Below are 16,927 nucleotides of genomic sequence, written 5' to 3' on the forward strand. Positions count from 1 at the left end.
GGAATGACGGAGAACGTGTCCAACGCTGAGGCAGAAGGCTGTCTATTTTGTCCACCTTCTGATCCCCTGATGACCTGTATGTGACCAGGATCAATGACAATGGTCACAGTACAAATGCCTGAAAGGACAGAGAATGTTTGTATGAGGCATGGTATGTACTAATGGAGACTATTTTCACGGTGAAGGAGATTGGTTGCTCTCCACACACTGGAAACGAATATTCATTATTCAGTGAAATTAAATATGAACATATGACCCTTCTACTGGCAATTTCATATTTTATGGTGCTTCCTGGGTCAATAATGTCTCCATCTTGTGCTGTGGGAAACCATTCAAGGAAAGAGCAGGAAACACACCTCATGGAAAACAGCAGGTCCTCTCTGTTATCAGCACCATGGAGACCCGCACTTATTCTCAGCCGTGGTGGAAATAAAGACCATTGCTTGAAATAGGATGAATCTACAATAGGGCTGCTTCTCAACACGCCTTACATGGGCACCATTCCTTACCCCCTGGTTGATAGCCTTGTATGGATCTAACCTCCATGAATTTATCTAGATGTTTTTTAAGCTCTCTTCTAGTCCTAGCCTACATAGGTTGACTGTGCCTGTTTGAAGAAGAACTTTTTTTTTTATTTTAAACCTGCTACCCATTAATTTCATTTGGTGTCCTCTAATTCTTATATTATGGGAACAAGTAAATATCTTTTCTTTATTCACCCTCCCCACACCATTCATGAATTTATAGACCTCTATCATATTCCCCCTCAGTCTCCTCTTTTCTAAACTGACAAGTCACAGTCGCTTTACCCTCTCCTCATATGGGACTCGTTTCAAATCACTAATCATTTTAGTTGCCCTTTTCTGAACCTTTTCTAATGCCAAAATATCTTTTTTGAGTTGAGGATACCACATCTGTACTCAGTATTCCAGATGTGGGCGTACCATGGATTTATATAAGGGCAATAAGATGTTCTCCGTCTTATTCTCTATCCCTTTTTTAATAATTCCTAGTATCCTATTTGCTTTTTTGACTTCCGCTGCACACTGCATGGACATTTTCAGAGAACTATCCATGATAACACCAAGATCTCTTTCCTGATTAGTTGTAGCTAAATTAGCCCCCATCATATATAACACTGCAGGGCACCGACTATCCAATAAGTTCTTGGATTGCATTGGTGACAACTTTTTATTTCAGAAGGTTCAAAAAGTTACCGGGGGGAAGCTGTTCTAAATTTGATCCTAACAAATAGGGAGGAACTGGTTGAGAATTTGGAAGTGGAAGGCAGCTGGGTGAAAGTGATCATGAAATCATAGAGTTCATAATTCTAAGGAAGGGTAGAAGGGAGAACAGCAAAATAGAGACAATGTATATCGGAAGGTGGATTTTGGTAAGCTCAGAGAGCTGATAGATAAGGTCCCATGGGAATCAAGACTGAGGGGAAAAACAACTGAGGGATATTGTAAAGGACCCAAAAGCAAGCTATTCTGATGTGTCGGAAAGCTAGAAAATACGGCAATTGACTGCCTTGGCTTAACCACGAGATCTTGCAAGATCTCAAAATAAAAAAGGAGTCATATAATAATGGAAAGTAGGACAAATTACAAAGGATGAATATAGGCAAACAGCACAGGAATGCAGGAGCAAGATTAAAAAGTCAAAGGCACAGAATGAGCTCAAACTAGCTTCTGGAATAAAGGGAAACAAGAAGACTTTTTATAAATACATTAGAAGCAAGAGGAAGACCAAGGAGAGGGTAGGCCCACTGGTCAGTGAGGAGGCAAAAACAGTAATAGGAAATTTGGAAATGGCAGAGATGCTCAATGACTTCTTTGTTTCGGTCTTCACCGAGAAGTCTATAGGAATGCCTAATATAGTGAATGCTAGTGGGAAGGGGGTAGTTTTAGAAGACAAAATAAAAAAAGAACAAATCAAAAATAACCTAGAAAAGTTAGATGCCTGCAAGTCACCAGGTCGTGATGAAATGCATCCTAGACTACTCATGGAGCTGATAGAGGAGGTATCTGAGCCTTTAGCTATCATCTTTGGGAAATCATTGGAGAAAGGAGAGATTCCAGAAGACTGGAAAAGGGCAAATCTAGTGCCCATTTATAAAAAGGGAAATACAAACAATCCAGGAAACTACAGACCGGTTAGTTTAACTTCTGTGCCAGGGAACATAATGGAGCAAGTAATTAAGGAAATCATCTGTAAACACTTGGAAGGAGACAAGGTGATAGGGAACAGCCAGCATGGATTTGTAAAGAACAAATCGTGTCAAACTAATCTGATAGTTTTCTTTGATAGGATAACGAGCCTTGTGGATAAGGGAGAAGCGGTGGATGTGGGATACCTAGACTTTAGTAAGGTATTTGATACGGTCTCGCATGATATTCTTATCAATAGACTAGGTAAATACAACTTAGATAGGGCTACTATAAGGTTGGTGCATAATTGGCTGGATAACCGTACTCAGAGAGTAGTTATTAATGGTTCACAATCCTGCTGGAAAGGCATAACTAGTGGGGTTCCTCGGGGGTCTGTTTTGGGACTGGCTCTGTTAAATATCTTCATCAACTATTTAGATATTGGTATAGAAAGTACGCTTATTAAGTTTGCAGATGATACCAAGCTGGGAGGGGTTGCGACTGCTCTGGAGGATACGGTCATAATTCAAAATGATCTGGACAAATTGGAGAAATGGTCAGAGGTAAACAGGATGAAATTTAATAAAGACAAATGCAAAGTGCTCCACTTAGGAAGGAACAATCAGTTCACACATACAGAATGGGAAGCGACTGTCTAGGAAGGAGCACGGCAGAAAGGGATCTAGGGGTTATAGTGGACCACAAGTTGAATATGAGTCAACAGTGTGATGCTGTTGCAAAGAAAGCAAACATGATTCTGGGCTGCATTAACAGGTGTGTTGTGAGCAAGACACAAGAAGTCATTCTTCTGCTCTACTCTGCGCTGGTTAGGCCTCAGTTGGAGTATTGTGTCCAGTTCTGGGCACCGCATTTCAAGAAAGATGTGGAGAAATTGGAGAGGGTCCAGAGAAGAGCAACAAGAATGATTAAAGGTCTAGAGAACATGACCTATGAGGGAAGGCTGAAAGAATTGGGTTTGTTTAGTTTAGAAAAGAGAACACTGAGGGGGGGATATGATAGCCATTTTCAGATATCTAAAAGGGTGTCAAGGAGAAGGGAAAAAACTTGTTCATCTTGGCCTCTGAGGAAGGAACAAGAAGCAATCAGCTTGAACTGCAGGAAGGGAGGTTTAGGTTGGGCATTAGGGAAAAGTTCCTAACTGTCAGGATAGCCAAACACTGGAATAAATTGCCCAGGGAGGTTGTGGAATCTCCATCTCTGGAGATATTTAAGAGTAGGTTAGGTAAATATTGAAGGGTAGGTTAGATAAATGTCTATCAGGGATGGTCTAGACAGTATTTGGTCCTGCCATGAGGGCACAGGACTGGACTTGATGACCTCTCGAGGTCCCTTCGAGTCCTAGTATTCTTTTATTTCTATGATTTCTATGTATGTATAATTGGGGTTATTTTTTCCGATGTGCATTACTTTACACTTATCCACATTCAATTTCATTTGCCATTTTGTTGCCCAATCACTGAGTTTGGTGAGATCTTTTTGAAGTTCTTCAAAGTCTGCTTTGGTCTTGACTATCTTGTACAGTTTAGTATTGTCTGAAAACGTTGCCACCTCACTGCTCATCCCTTTCTCTAGATCGTTTATGAATAAGTTGAATAGGATTGGTCCCAGGACCGACCCTTGGGGGACACCACTAGTTATCCCTCTCCAATCTGAAAATTTACCATTATTCCTACCCTTTGTTTCCTGTCTTTTAACCAGTTCTCAATCCATGAAAGGATCTTCCCTCTTATCCCATGACAACCTAATTTATGCAAGAGCCTTTGGTGAGGGACCTTGTGAAAGGCTTTCTGAAAATCCAAGTATACTATATCTACTGGATCCCCCTTGTCCACATGTTTGTTAACCCCTTCAACGAACTCTAAGAGTATGTCTACACTATAGAGCTATTTCAAATTAACTTATTTTGTATTAGTTAATTCAAAATAATCTAAATCGAAATAACCCATCTAGACACAAACTATTTCGAAAGATCATTTTTCTAATTCGAAATAGTGGGTCCACATTGAGTGGACCCTGAATTGAAGGTAAGGCTGGCCGGAACCAGTGCCAGCAGGGCATCAAGGTCGGACTTAGTGTGTGGGGATACTGCCTCAAGCTAGCCTAGGTCTTTGCTTAAAGGGACCCGAGCCCCTACCCCGGACAGACAGTTCTCAGGTTTCTCTGCCAACTCCGGTGCCAGGACAGCTGGTGGTGGCCCCTCTGCTGTACCTGGGTCAGGGCCCTCAGCTCCCGGCTCGCTGCCCCCTGGGCTGGTGCGGACCGTCCCGCCCCCCAGGATTCGGTCGAGGGCGGGGAAGTAGGGGCAGGTGTCAATCCCTGCTGCAGTGCCGCCCCGGTGGCCCTGGCGTACGCCTGCCGCAGCTCTTTAATTTTGAGGTGCACCTGCTCCTGGGTGCGTCTGTGGTCTTTCCTGGCCATGGTGGCCACTATGCGGCCGTAGACGGCTGCATTCCTCCACCTAGTGCGGAGATCATGGACATTGGGGGGGCCTCCCCCCAAACCTCAGTGAGGTCTATGATCTCCACGCTAGTCCACGAGGGCATGCGCCGCCTACGGCCCCTGGCTGGCCCCTGGGTGCTGGGGTACTGGCCAGGGGATGGCTGGCTGCCACTGGAAGGCATTGTGTGGCCACTGGCTGAGGGTCTGCAGCTGCTGGCAGGCCTGGCTCTTGCACGTGCCCAGTGGCCAGACTCTATCCCTTTAAGGGCCCCGGAGCTGGGGGAGAGGAGAGGAGTTTTCCTGGTTATGCCCAGAGTGGCCACCAGGGGAAACTGGGAACGGCAGGAGGCCTCCTAATTCGAAATAACTGTCTACACAGAACTTATTTCGAATTTGGTGTTATTCTTCATAGAATGAGGTTTACCAAACTCGAAATAAGTGCTCCACTCTTTCAAATAGCAGTTTGGCTGTGTAGACGCTATTGAAGTTAATTCGAAATAACGGCTGTTATAACTTTGTAGTGTAGACATACCCTAGATTAGTAAGACATGATTTCCCTTTCTAGAAACCATGTTGACTTTTGCCCAACAAATTATGTTCTACGTGTCTGACAATTTTATTTTTTACTATTGTTTCAACTAATTTGCCCGGTGCTGACGTTAGACTTACTGGTCTATAATTGCCAGGGTCACCTCTAGAGCCCTTTTTAAATACTGGCGTTATGTTAGCCCCCTTCCAGTCCTTGTGTACAGAAGCTGATTTAAAGGATAGGTTACAAACCACTGTTAATAGTTCTACAGTTTCACATTTGCATTCTTTTAGAACCCTTGGGTGATGCCATCTGGTCCCAGTGATTTGTTACTGTTCAGTTTTTCAGTTTGTTCCAAAACCTCCTCTAATAACACTTCAATCCGGACAGTTCCACAGATTCATCACCCACAAAGGACGGTGCAGGTTTGGGAATCTCCCCAACGTCCTCAGCCGTGAAGACTGAAGTAAAGAAATCATTTAGTTTCCCCGCAATGGCTTAATCATCATTGATTGCTCCTTTTATATCTCGATCGTCGGGTTTTTTTTAGCAGGCTTCCTGCTTCTAATGTACTTTAAAACATTTTGCTATTTCTTTGTGAGTTTTTGGATAAATTGTTCCTCAAAATCTTTTTTTGCTTTTCTTATTACATGTTTACACTTGATTTGACAGTGTTTATGTTCCTTTCTATTTATCTCACTAGGATTGGACTTCCACTTCTTAAAAGATACCTTTTTGTCCCTCACTGCTTCTTTGACATGGTGGTTAAGCCACGGTGACTCTTTTTTAGGTCTCTTGCTATGTTTTTTAATTTGGGGGATACATTTAAGTTGGGCCTTTGTTATGATGTCTTTGAAAACTGTCCATGAAGCTTGCAGGGATTTGGCTCTAGTCTCAGTACCTTTTAATTTCTGTTTAACTAACGTCTTCATTTTTGCATAATTCCCCTTTTTGAAATGAAATGTCAGGGTGCTGGTCTGCTGAGGTGTTCTTCCCACCACAGGAATGTTAAATGTTATTATATTATGGTCACTAGTCCCAAGCGGTCCTGTAACGGTTATATCCTGGACCTGATCCTGCACTCCACTCAGGACTAAATCGAGAGTTGCCTCTCCCCTTGTGGGTTCCTGCACTAGCTGCTCCAAGAAACAGTGATTTAAGGCATCGATAAATTATATCTCTGCATCTCATCCTGAGGTGACATGTATCCAGTCAATATGGGGATAATTGAAATCCCCCATTCATTTTGTGTTTTTTTATTTTGATAGCCTCTCTAAAGTCCCTTAGCATTTCAACGTCACTCTCACGGTCCTGGTCATGTGGTCGATATATATCCCTACTGCTATATTCTTATTAGAGCATAGAATTACTATCCATAGTGATTCTATGGAACATGTTGATTCATTTAAGATTTTTACTTCATTTGATTCTACATTACCTTTCCCATATAGTCCCACTCCGCCACCCACACAACCTATTTCGTCCTTCCGATGTATTTTATATCCCAGGATGATTGTGTCCCACTGATTGACATAATAGGCATCACAGAAACCTGGTGGAATGAGGACAATCTCCTCCTTTAATACGAGGTACTCTAGTTCACTCATCTTATTATTTAGATTGCTAGCATTTGTCTAGAAAAACTTTTAAAAATTGCCTCTGTTTATTTGTCTGCCATTCCCTGATGCATTAGATTCTTGTATATGGGATTGCTTCTTGTCTGATCTGACCCATACTTCATCTCCCCTCCTCTCTTTCTGACTAAAATCTAGAGAATCTCCATCAATGGACTCTCCTCTAAAAGAAGTCTCTGTCCGATCCACGTGCTCCTCCGCACCAATCGACTTTCCCCCATCTCTTAGTTTAAAAACTGCTCTACGCCCTTTTTAACGTTAAATGCCAGCAGTCTGGATCCACCCTGGTTTAGGTGGAGCCCATCCTTCCTGTGTAGTCTCCCCCTCTCCCAAAAGTGTCCCCAGTTCCTAATAAATCTAAATCTCTTCTCCCTATACCATCCTCTCACCCATGCATTGAGACTCAGAGAATGCCACCATAGGAGGTCCTGCATTTCAGTCTCTTTCTTAGCAGCCTAAATTTGGCCTCCAGGATGTCTCTGCTACCCTTTCCTATGTCATTGGTACCTACATATACCATGACCACTGGCTCCTCCCCAGCACTACACATAAGTCTACCTAGATGCCTAGATATTTTCTTAAATATAAGAAAAGCTAGAAAATTTTAGGGCAACTCCTAGCGTGAGAAAGGAAACTTTTTAATGTTGCATAAAACGTAGAGGTGTTAAAGACATAGTTCCGTCTTTAATGTTAAACCCCATCTACAGAGGCACCTTCAAGTAGGGAGCATCAGAGTTTCAAAGTGAACAATCAACCACAAAGCTCATTCAGAACCAGAAGTGCTCAGTCAGGCACCAGCAGAGACAAAAACAAATGAACCAAAAAAAAAAGGCAAATGGAGGCAAATTTCTTTTAAACATATTCTACTAAAAGTAAAGGCAAAGTCCAAAGAAAGAAATGGAAAACATGGGAATAGGATTAATTCAAAAACAATTGTTAGGAAAGAAAAATCAGTTGCGCACACACACAAAAAGGGAAGGGACCCTCAAGAAAGGCTCCCTGTTGAAAGGGATCGAGGGGTCCTAGTGGACCACAAGCTAAATACGAGTCAACAGTGTCACACGGCTCAAAAAAAAGCAAATATTATTCTGGGACTGTATATCAGGAGATGTTTTACAAAAGACAGACAAGCTCTTCTCCTCTCCTCTCCTCTACACTCAATTGTCCCAAACTATAGTATTCTGACCTGTTCTGGGCACCATATTTTGGGAAAGCTGCGGGCAGACTGGACAGCATGCGGAGTGGAGCACCACACTGGGTACAAGGTGAGGAAAGAGCTGTGGGGAGCAGGGTCTGTCCTCCGCATCGCTCTCCTGGGCTGGGCACAGGGGGACAGAGCCACGCAGAGCTGTGGGAGCGGTGTCTGCGGGCAGTCGGTGTCAGTAAAATGTTTCCCAGAAATCTGGGTGAAATCTTGGCTCAAGCCCCAGCCCTGAGCGTGATTCACACTTTGGAGAAACTGCGAGGGGAAGGGCTGGATTCTCCAACTCCCAGGGCTGGCAGAGCTGGGCTGGGGGCTGTTCTGGGCATTGGCTTGAGGGCCTGTGAGCACTTAAAGCATTAAAGCGTCACAGCCTTACAGCTGCACTGGGAACACTGGTCTTGCCTCTGCTGACGAGTGGGTTGCAGTGTGGAGCCCTGGCACCTCCAGGCTTCCCAGCAGGCTAACGGCAGGAAAGAGCCCCCATAACCAGCCAGAGCCCTGCCATGCCGGAGGAGGAGGGGGCAGTGTCTGTGCAGGGACATGCAGCTGCCTCCTCAGCTCTTTCCTCACCTCTGATTCCAAGGGGAGTTTTGCTTCACTGAGATTTGAGCCAAAAACTGACCACAGCCTCTGGACTGGGCCTTGTGTTGTACATTTGTTAAAATCTTTCCTCCTGAAGGACCTCAGTGCCACAGATATGCAGCCACCTCTGGGCTGGAGCACATCATTGGGGAGGAGTGCGGGCGCAAAGAAAAGAGGGATGTTTTGGCCAGGAATCCTGGAGCAAGGGTCCGGGCATGTTTAATGGCCATGCAGAGCTGAAAAGACCCCAGATTTATCCTCTCTCTCAGCATGTCGACATAGCTCAGGGGTTATTGAGCAGCTGAGGTTATGCACAAGAGATGGTACCTGTGAATTCAGAGACAAAAAAGTCTTCCCTGGGACTCCCCTTCAGGCAGCCGCGTCCTGATCCTCTCTCAGACGAGCGTCTTCAACAGTTCATATAGCCGTGCACTGTTCATATAGCTCTGGGTCATCCCAGGGGGGTTCGCTCAGCCCCTAGGGGAGAAGCGGCATCTGGATGTAACCAGCCTGGACACTGGGCTATCCATCCAGCTTGTGGCACAAACAGCAATTAAAGGACCTTCCCATGGGGAGAGGAGAACTCTGGGCTCTGGGCTGAGCCACAGACGAACTGGCTTCTCTGTGGTTATTCAAAATGATATTGTTTAGCGAGAAAGTTCGGCACCAGAATATGGCACCTGTGAGCGCCCAGGGTCGGAGGGTCGGCAGGAGCCAGAGGCAGGTGGAGAAGGTGGCTACGGGCAGGCACGGGCACTTTCTGCAGGCCCATGGGACTGTCACGCAGGCACATTGCACGAGGAGTAACAGTTAATTCATAGAATCATAGAATAATAGGACTGGAAGGGACCTCGAGAGGTCATCGAGTCCAGCCCCCCACCCTCAAGGCAGGACCAAGCTCCGTCTACACCATCCCTGACAGATGTCTATCTAACCTGTTCTTAAATATCTCCAGAGAGGGAGATTCCACCACCTCCCTTGGCAATTTATTCCAATATTTGACCACCCTGACAGTTAGGAATTTTTTCCTAATGTCCAATCTAAACCTCCCCTGCTGCACTTTAAGCCCATTACTCCTTGTCCTGTCCTCAGAAACCAAGAGGAACAAATTTTCTCCTTCCTCCTTGTGACACCCTTTTAGATATTTGAAAACCGCTATCATGTCCCCCCTTAATCTTCTTTTTTCCAAACTAAACAAGCCCAGTTCATGAAGCCTGGCTTCATAGGTCATGTTCTCTAGAGCTTTAATCATTCTTGTCGCTCTTCTCTGTACCCTTTCCAATTTCTCCACATCTTTCTTGAATTCAAGGAAAGGGTTTTGGATCGGACTATCACGTCTACACGCAACAAATTAAATCGGGCGACTGGCATTTTAAAATGGCGACCGGCCATGAATATGCTAAGCAAGCGCGGAATATTTAAATCCCGAGCTTCATTTGCAACTTTGGTATTCTTCATTTGCCTCCCGAGTTCGAACTAGGGGACAAGTGTAGACGTACCCTAAGGCAGGGCTCTCCAGCCTTTTTATGCACGAGATCACTTTTTGAATTTAAGTACAATCCAGGATCTATCTCACACCCAAATACCCCTGCCCTGCCTCCTTCATGCCCCTGCTCACTAAGTCCCCCCCCCCTCTCTTTCACCAAGCTGGGGCAGAGGGTTGGGGAGCAGGCTCTAGTCTTGGGCTAAGGGATCGGGAGTGTGGGAGAGGCTCTGAGCTGAGCCTGGGGCAGGGAGTTGGGGAGCAGGAGGGGGGTTCAGGGTACAGGCTCTGTAAGGGTTGAGGTCCAGGGGGCACAGGGCTAGGGCAGGGGGTTGGGGTGTAGGAGGGGTTCATGTCTGGAACAGGGGTTCGGAGCTGGCTTCAGCTGGGCACTGCTTACCCTGGTGGCTCCTGGGTGGTGGGTCAGTGGGGCTAAGGCAGGTTCACCTCTGTCCTGGCCCTGCACCTCTCTCCAAAGCAGCCAGCAAACTCCCTCCATCCCAAGCCCTGTTGTGTGCCCTGCCCCCGTTTGGTGGAGCTAGGATACGGGTGGGAGAGAGGCACCCTGAGATCAGCACCCTCCTCCCCCTCCCCTGCCCTGCACAGGAAGCGGGAGGTTCCTGGAGGGTGCAGGGGGGCAGTGCCAAGGCAAAGGGCAGGAGCAGTTGTGATGGATCGGTCCATGTCTGGGCATATCTGAGGGCATCCACTCAGGATGAATTGTTCAAACTCGGGGCTCCTTGCAACCCCTGACAGGTGGCCCTTCCCAAACAGGCCACAACCAGTTGCACCGAGCACTTCAGCTGCCTGTCTGGCCAGCCAGAAGCCTCACGAGCAAAACCCCTCCGACACCGCAGCTCTTCCTGTCCCCAGTCAGCCCCAAGCCTGCACACAGGAGAGGGGTTATAGAACCCGATCTCACGTACCCCGAACGGGTTCTTCCAGTCCCAAGAAAGCAGGCACAGTTCCCAGGTCAATTTACCCTCTGGCTCTTACCCACAAGCCCACGCTGAGCCAATCCTTTAGAATCTACAATCAAAAGGTTTATTACTAAGAAAGAAAAGCATGAGAGTGAGGTTGTTAAAGGATAATGGATTACATGCATCAAATCTCCCAGTTCTCGATAGAGGCTCGTAGCAGAGATGTTATAACTGCTGACTTAAAAGTCTTTGGCTTACATCCTACGTCAGGATGGGTCCAAAGTTCTTTCTGGCTTGTGATTCCCTGCAAGGCTGCCTCTGGGATCAAGAGCTGAGCTGAAGACCAGTATGAGGGTGCCACATGGCACTTACATTCCTCTCCTGGCATCTTCCTGGCCAGAGCAGGTCACTGCAGGTCACATGGTCCATTGACCTATCCTTGCGTCCCAAGTCAGCAACCATTATCCTGGCTGGCTTGCAGATATCCAGGCGTTCCTTCAGGTGTGTCTCCGGCACTGAGAAATCTATTGTCCCTGGAGCCTTGCTAATTAGCATAGCCACTGGCTGAGCATCCCTTGCCCAGTGCTCTGCCACAGACAGAGAATTTTCCAGCATCCCTACAGAGTCCATGTTTATAACTCCACACACAGATATTATACAATTACATGAATAGCAGACACAGAATCAGTAGAACAGAAGCTTTCATGTGACACCTCACATGGCCCCCTTTGTATGCCCTTTGGGGCAAATATGCCCCTCCCCCCATGGGTGCAGCAATGATCTGGCTACTCCCCTTAAAATTCAGTAACGTGACAGCGGTGGGGGGAGGGGCAGTTGAAGGGCTGTCACTTGACAGCCTCTTGGACAAACCAGTCAGGATCTCCTGCCAGAGGCGCCAGGATCTACTGGTAGATCCTGATCGACTAGGGGTGACCACTGCCCGATGCCCAGAGGGCAGTGTTACATCTGTGTAACCTTCGCCATCTGATCCTTACTGGGGGGATACCACAGCTTTGGAGCCTGGTCCAGGGGAGTGGGCAAAGCAGGAACGGGGAGGGGAAGGAGGTGTGGGCTGGCCAGGTGGCTGCACAGCCGGCTAGAGAGAAGTGATGCTTTTAAGGGGTATGTGACCCCCCCCCATGCTTTATGAAAGGAACGTATGGACACGAATGTACGTAACTCAACGGTGCTTTGAGAGAATCATTGTGTGTAACCTGTCCATCGGATGTCACAACCCGCTGGGTCTGTTGCTTTTACTTCCATGTAGGCATCCATGTGGTGTGTAAAATTAGACACATGAAGTGGGGAATACGTTGTGGGTTTAAATGTGTGAAAGAGAGACATGGATGGTGGTACCCTCATGATGAGCAGCTGTTAAACAATCTCTTTGGTCCTTAAGTCTGAAGAGCGGTTGGTAGGCAGGGGCCTCAATTCCTTAACAAAAAGAATAGGAGAGGAGGGGCCCGGATCTTTTGGCTGAGCCGCACCTGAGGGAAGAAGCCAAAGACCCCAGCAGGGAGACAGACCTAGTTTGGGGGGAACAGCTGGAGAAGAGATTTGAGGGTGAGTGTGAAGAGTTTGCTCTGAGATATCAGTGGAGAATTAGCCAAGCGGTTTTGTTTCTTCTGATTTGTAACCGACTCTACTCGGCCTGTTCTCACTTATCACCACGTCAACCCCACTGCTGGTACTTAATGCAGTCACTTTTATTTCCTATCAAGCCCAGTGTAAATGATTGTTACCTGGAGGAGCAACCAGTGGGCACATTCCCCCGTTCATTGCTGGAGGGGGTTACCCAGGTCGTTCATTGGGGTTTGATCCCCTCTGGGGAGGGGTGTCCCAGGGAGCTGGGCCCTAAACTTCACTCTCCTTGAACCTGAAGAGGTTCAGTGTCTGTGCTGCTTCTTGCGGGAGGGAGGGGGGCAGGGACTTTAACTCGGGGCCTTGGCTGGGGGCAGCCAGGGAGCTGGCCCAGCAGGACCAGGTGGTGAGGAACTCAAGGAAGGTGAGTGGCAGTGGCCGTGTCAGCACCTGGGGAGGCGTCTGTGACCGCCCCCCATCCCAGGAAAGTGCGTCTTCTCTCCAGCTGCCTGTTGCATGGCTTCCCCTGGTCAGTCCTTCAGCCACCTGATGAATGGGGGATGAGCACTGAGCTCTGGGGTGGAAAACCAGGGAGGGGAGGAAGCCCGACCACACTTGAGAGGAGGGCAGCCAGAGAATAGGGCAGGAAGAGCTGGAACTGAGCTGAGCGGGGGGTGATCCAGGGACTGGACCTGTCAATGGCCAGCTGCATGCAGCCCCATGAGTCAACAGTGTGATGCTGTTGCAAAAAAAGCAAATATGATTCTAGGTTGTATCAACAGGTGTGTTGTAAGCAAAACTCGTGAAGTCATTCTGCCGCTCTACTCTGCACTAGTTAGGCCTCAGCTGGAGTACTGTGTCCAGTTCTGGGTGCCACATTTCAAGAAAGATGTGGAGAAATTGGAAAGGGTACAGAGAAGAGCGACAAGAATGATTAAAGGTTTAGAGAACATGACCTATGAAGCCAGGCTTCATGAACTGGGCTTGTTTAGTTTGGAAAAAAGAAGATTAAGGGGGGACATGATAGCGGTTTTCAAATATCTAAAAGGGTGTCACAAGGAGGAAGGAGAAAATTTGTTCCTCTTGGTTTCTGAGGACAGGACAAGGAGTAATGGGCTTAAAGTGCAGCAGGGGAGGTTTAGATTGGACATTAGGAAAAAATTCCTAACTGTCAGGGTGGTCAAATATTGGAATAAATTGCCAAGGGAGGTGGTGGAATCTCCCTCTCTGGAGATATTTAAGAACAGGTTAGATAGACATCTGTCAGGGATGGTGTAGACGGAGCTTGGTCCTGCCTTGAGGGTGGGGGGCTGGACTCGATGACCTCTCGAGGTCCCTTCCAGTCCTATTATTCTATGATTCTATGATTCTATAAGGCACCATGACATTTGGGGCAATTTGGTGCCCCAAATCTCCTTGTGCCTATGCAGCTTTGAGTTTTACTTGTCAGAGCACCAGGAGAAAATGTTTAGATCCTTTTTGGGGTAACAAGCCGAAACAGCCTGCTCCGGATCTGTTTGGTCCTCACTCCGTAGATGATGGGGTTTAGCATGGGTGGCACCAGGAGGTAAATGTTGACAATGAGAATGTGGAAATGCAGGGGTATATTGTGGCCAAACCGGGATGTGAGGGAGGCGAAGAGAGTTGGAGTGTAAAATGTTAAGATGACACAGATGTGGGAAGTGCAGGTCCCAAAAGTCTTGAGCCGGGCATCCTTTGTGGGGAGGCTGAAGATGGCCCTGAGGATCTGGACATAGGTCCCAGCAATGAATAACACATCCAGACCGATCCTACAGAGTAGCACAAAGAGTCCATAGTAGCTACTGGCACGGATGTCAGCACAGGCCAGCTTCACCACATCCATGTGTTCGCAGTGCGTGTAGGGGATGATATTGGTTCTGCAATACGGCCACTGCCTCGCCAGGAAGGGGTAGGGTAATGCGAGAATGCCACCACGCAGCACCACAACCAGACTGATCTTGACCACCACCACATTTGTCAGAATGCTGGAATGTCTCAGAGGATGGCAAATGGCCACGTAGCGATCCAAAGCCATGGCCACGAAGATCCCAGACTCGATCGCTGAGAAGGAATGAACCAAGTACAACTGGGTGAGGCAGACATTGAAATCGATCTCCTTGGAATTGAACCAGAAGATGCTCAGCATTTTCGGCAGGGTGGAGGTGGACAGGACCAGGTCGGTGATGGCCAGCATGCAGAGGAAATAGTACATGGGCTCATGGAGGCTCAAATCGATCTTCACAATGAACAGGATGGTGAGATTCCCCAAGATGGTGATGACGTACATGAAGCAGAAGGGGATGGCGATCCAGACATAGGCCGCTTCCAGGCCAGGAATACCCAGCAAGACAAAGGTGGAGGGGTTGGTGAAGTGGGTTGTGTTGGACTCTGACATGGAGCAGGGGAGAAGGTGTCCAACTCTCAGGTAGAAGGGTGTCAATTGCACGTCCTGTGTGGGCCCAGGATCTACAGCAAAGGTCGCAGTACTAGTGTCTGAAAGGACAGAGAACGTTTGTGTGAGGCATGACATGCACTGAGGGAGGCTGTTCTCATGGTGAAGCAGTTTGGTTGTTCATCACACACTGAAAAATGACCTTTTCATTGTTCAGAGAAATGAATTGTGAACTGCCCCCGCCATGTTTTATGAAATTGACGTATGGACACGGATGGGTATAACTTGAAGATGCTGTGGACAAAATACCTCAAGTAACCCATCAATTACAATGTCTCAATCTGCTGGATCTGCATTGCTTATTTTGGTGTGTGTATCTCTCTTGTATATAGAGTTAGATATATGGGGTAGGGAATAATTCATGGTTTTAAATGTGCAAACAGAAGCCATCAAGGGTGTTTTCAAGTGATCATCCAGACACTGAGAGAAACAGCCCCTTTTTGTCCTTCGAGTCTTAGCAGTGGTTGGTGTTAGGAAGTCGTGTGAGCCCCCCAACTGGTAGGGGCTGACCAGGTAACTTTCCATGGAAGGGAATAATGTAAAAGAGAGAATTCCTGCCTGAAAGGGAGCCTATTTAAGATGTAAAGTTTTTCAGTTCTTGGTCTTTGGCTGGCATGGCACACCCAAGAGAATGCACCAGAGACCTCCGGGTAAAAAGGAACTGCCCTGCTTTGGAGGCTTAGCTGGAAGAACAATTTTAGGAACATTTGTAATAAACGTTAGAACTAGCTCTGCCTTTTTTGTGATTTTAAATTTGTAACCTACTTTGCTCTGCCTGTGCTCACTTGCAGCCACTTAAATCCTTCTGCTTCTGCTGAATAAAATCACTTTTATTTTCTACCAGCTGGACTTATCCAGCGTTGCTCAGGAAACCGGAGGAACAAAATTTAGAAAATTTAGGAAAGGAGGAGACCCTGAGCCAGGGGACCCCCAGAGCCACAGATCCTGGGGGCTGATGGCTCCTGGCCCACATCTGACCCTCTGAGTCATAGAATAATAGAATCATAGAACCATAGAGTTGGAAGAGACCTCAGAAGGTCATCGAGTCCAGCCCCCTGCCCTAGGCAGGACCAACCCCAACTAAATCAACCCAGCCAGGGCTTTGTCAAGCCGAGACTTAAATACCTCTAGGGATGGAGACTCCACTACTTCCCTAGGTAACCCATTCCAGTGCTTCACCACTTTCCTAGTGAAATAATTTTCCTAATATCTAACCTGGACCTCCCCGACTGTAACTTAAGACCATTGCTCCTTGTTCTGCCATCTGCCCACACTGAGAACAGCCTCTCTTCATCTTCTTTGGAACCCCCTTCAGGGAGTTGAAGGCTGCTCTCAAATCCCCCCTCACTCTTCTCTTCTGCAGACTAAACAGACCCAACTCCCTCAGCCTCTCCTCATAGGTCATGTGCTCCAGCCCCCTAATCATTTTGGTTGCCCTCCGCTGGACCCTCTCCAATGCGTCCACATCCTTTTTGTAGTGGGGGGCCCAGAACTGGACACAATACTCCAGATGTGGCCTCACCAGAGCTGAATAAAGGGGAATGATGACATCTCTGGATCTGCTGGCAATGCTCCTCTTAATGCTCCTCTTAATGCAACTGAGAGCAGCAGGATCCTCCTCCCCCCAGGACCCAGCAGCCAGCCCCCGGTAGAACAGTACACAGCCATGCAGCCAGTAGCAAGGGGACTTCTCTTTGCAAGGTTGGCTCAGGGACCCACCCGCCCTGCCTTGGCAAGCAAAAGCTCGGAGCTCACATCTAACCCCAATGGCTGGAACCAGACCCAGAAGAGCCCCACTCACAGTACGAACAGCAACCGGCTGGCGTCACAGCAGTGTAATGCATGGAGGGTTTAACCCGGCCCCTCCGCCCTGCGCTGCAGCAGGCACACGGATTCCTTCTGTCCTTCTGC

General features: G+C 47.4%; 1 protein-coding gene across 1 annotated transcript; it reads right to left on the reverse strand.

Annotated features, from left to right (window-relative positions):
* Positions 1 to 14,011: 14,011 nt before the first annotated feature.
* LOC102461782 (olfactory receptor 52R1-like) lies at positions 14,012 to 14,959 on the reverse strand. The gene has a single exon (XM_006118856.3). It carries the CDS (start codon positions 14,957 to 14,959, stop codon positions 14,012 to 14,014), a length of 948 nt encoding a protein of 315 aa, XP_006118918.3.
* Positions 14,960 to 16,927: the final 1,968 nt, after the last annotated feature.

Source organism: Pelodiscus sinensis, chromosome 1, assembly GCF_052426305.1.
Source record: "Pelodiscus sinensis isolate ZL-2025 chromosome 1, ASM5242630v1, whole genome shotgun sequence".
NCBI classification, from domain to species: Eukaryota; Metazoa; Chordata; order Testudines; family Trionychidae; genus Pelodiscus; species Pelodiscus sinensis.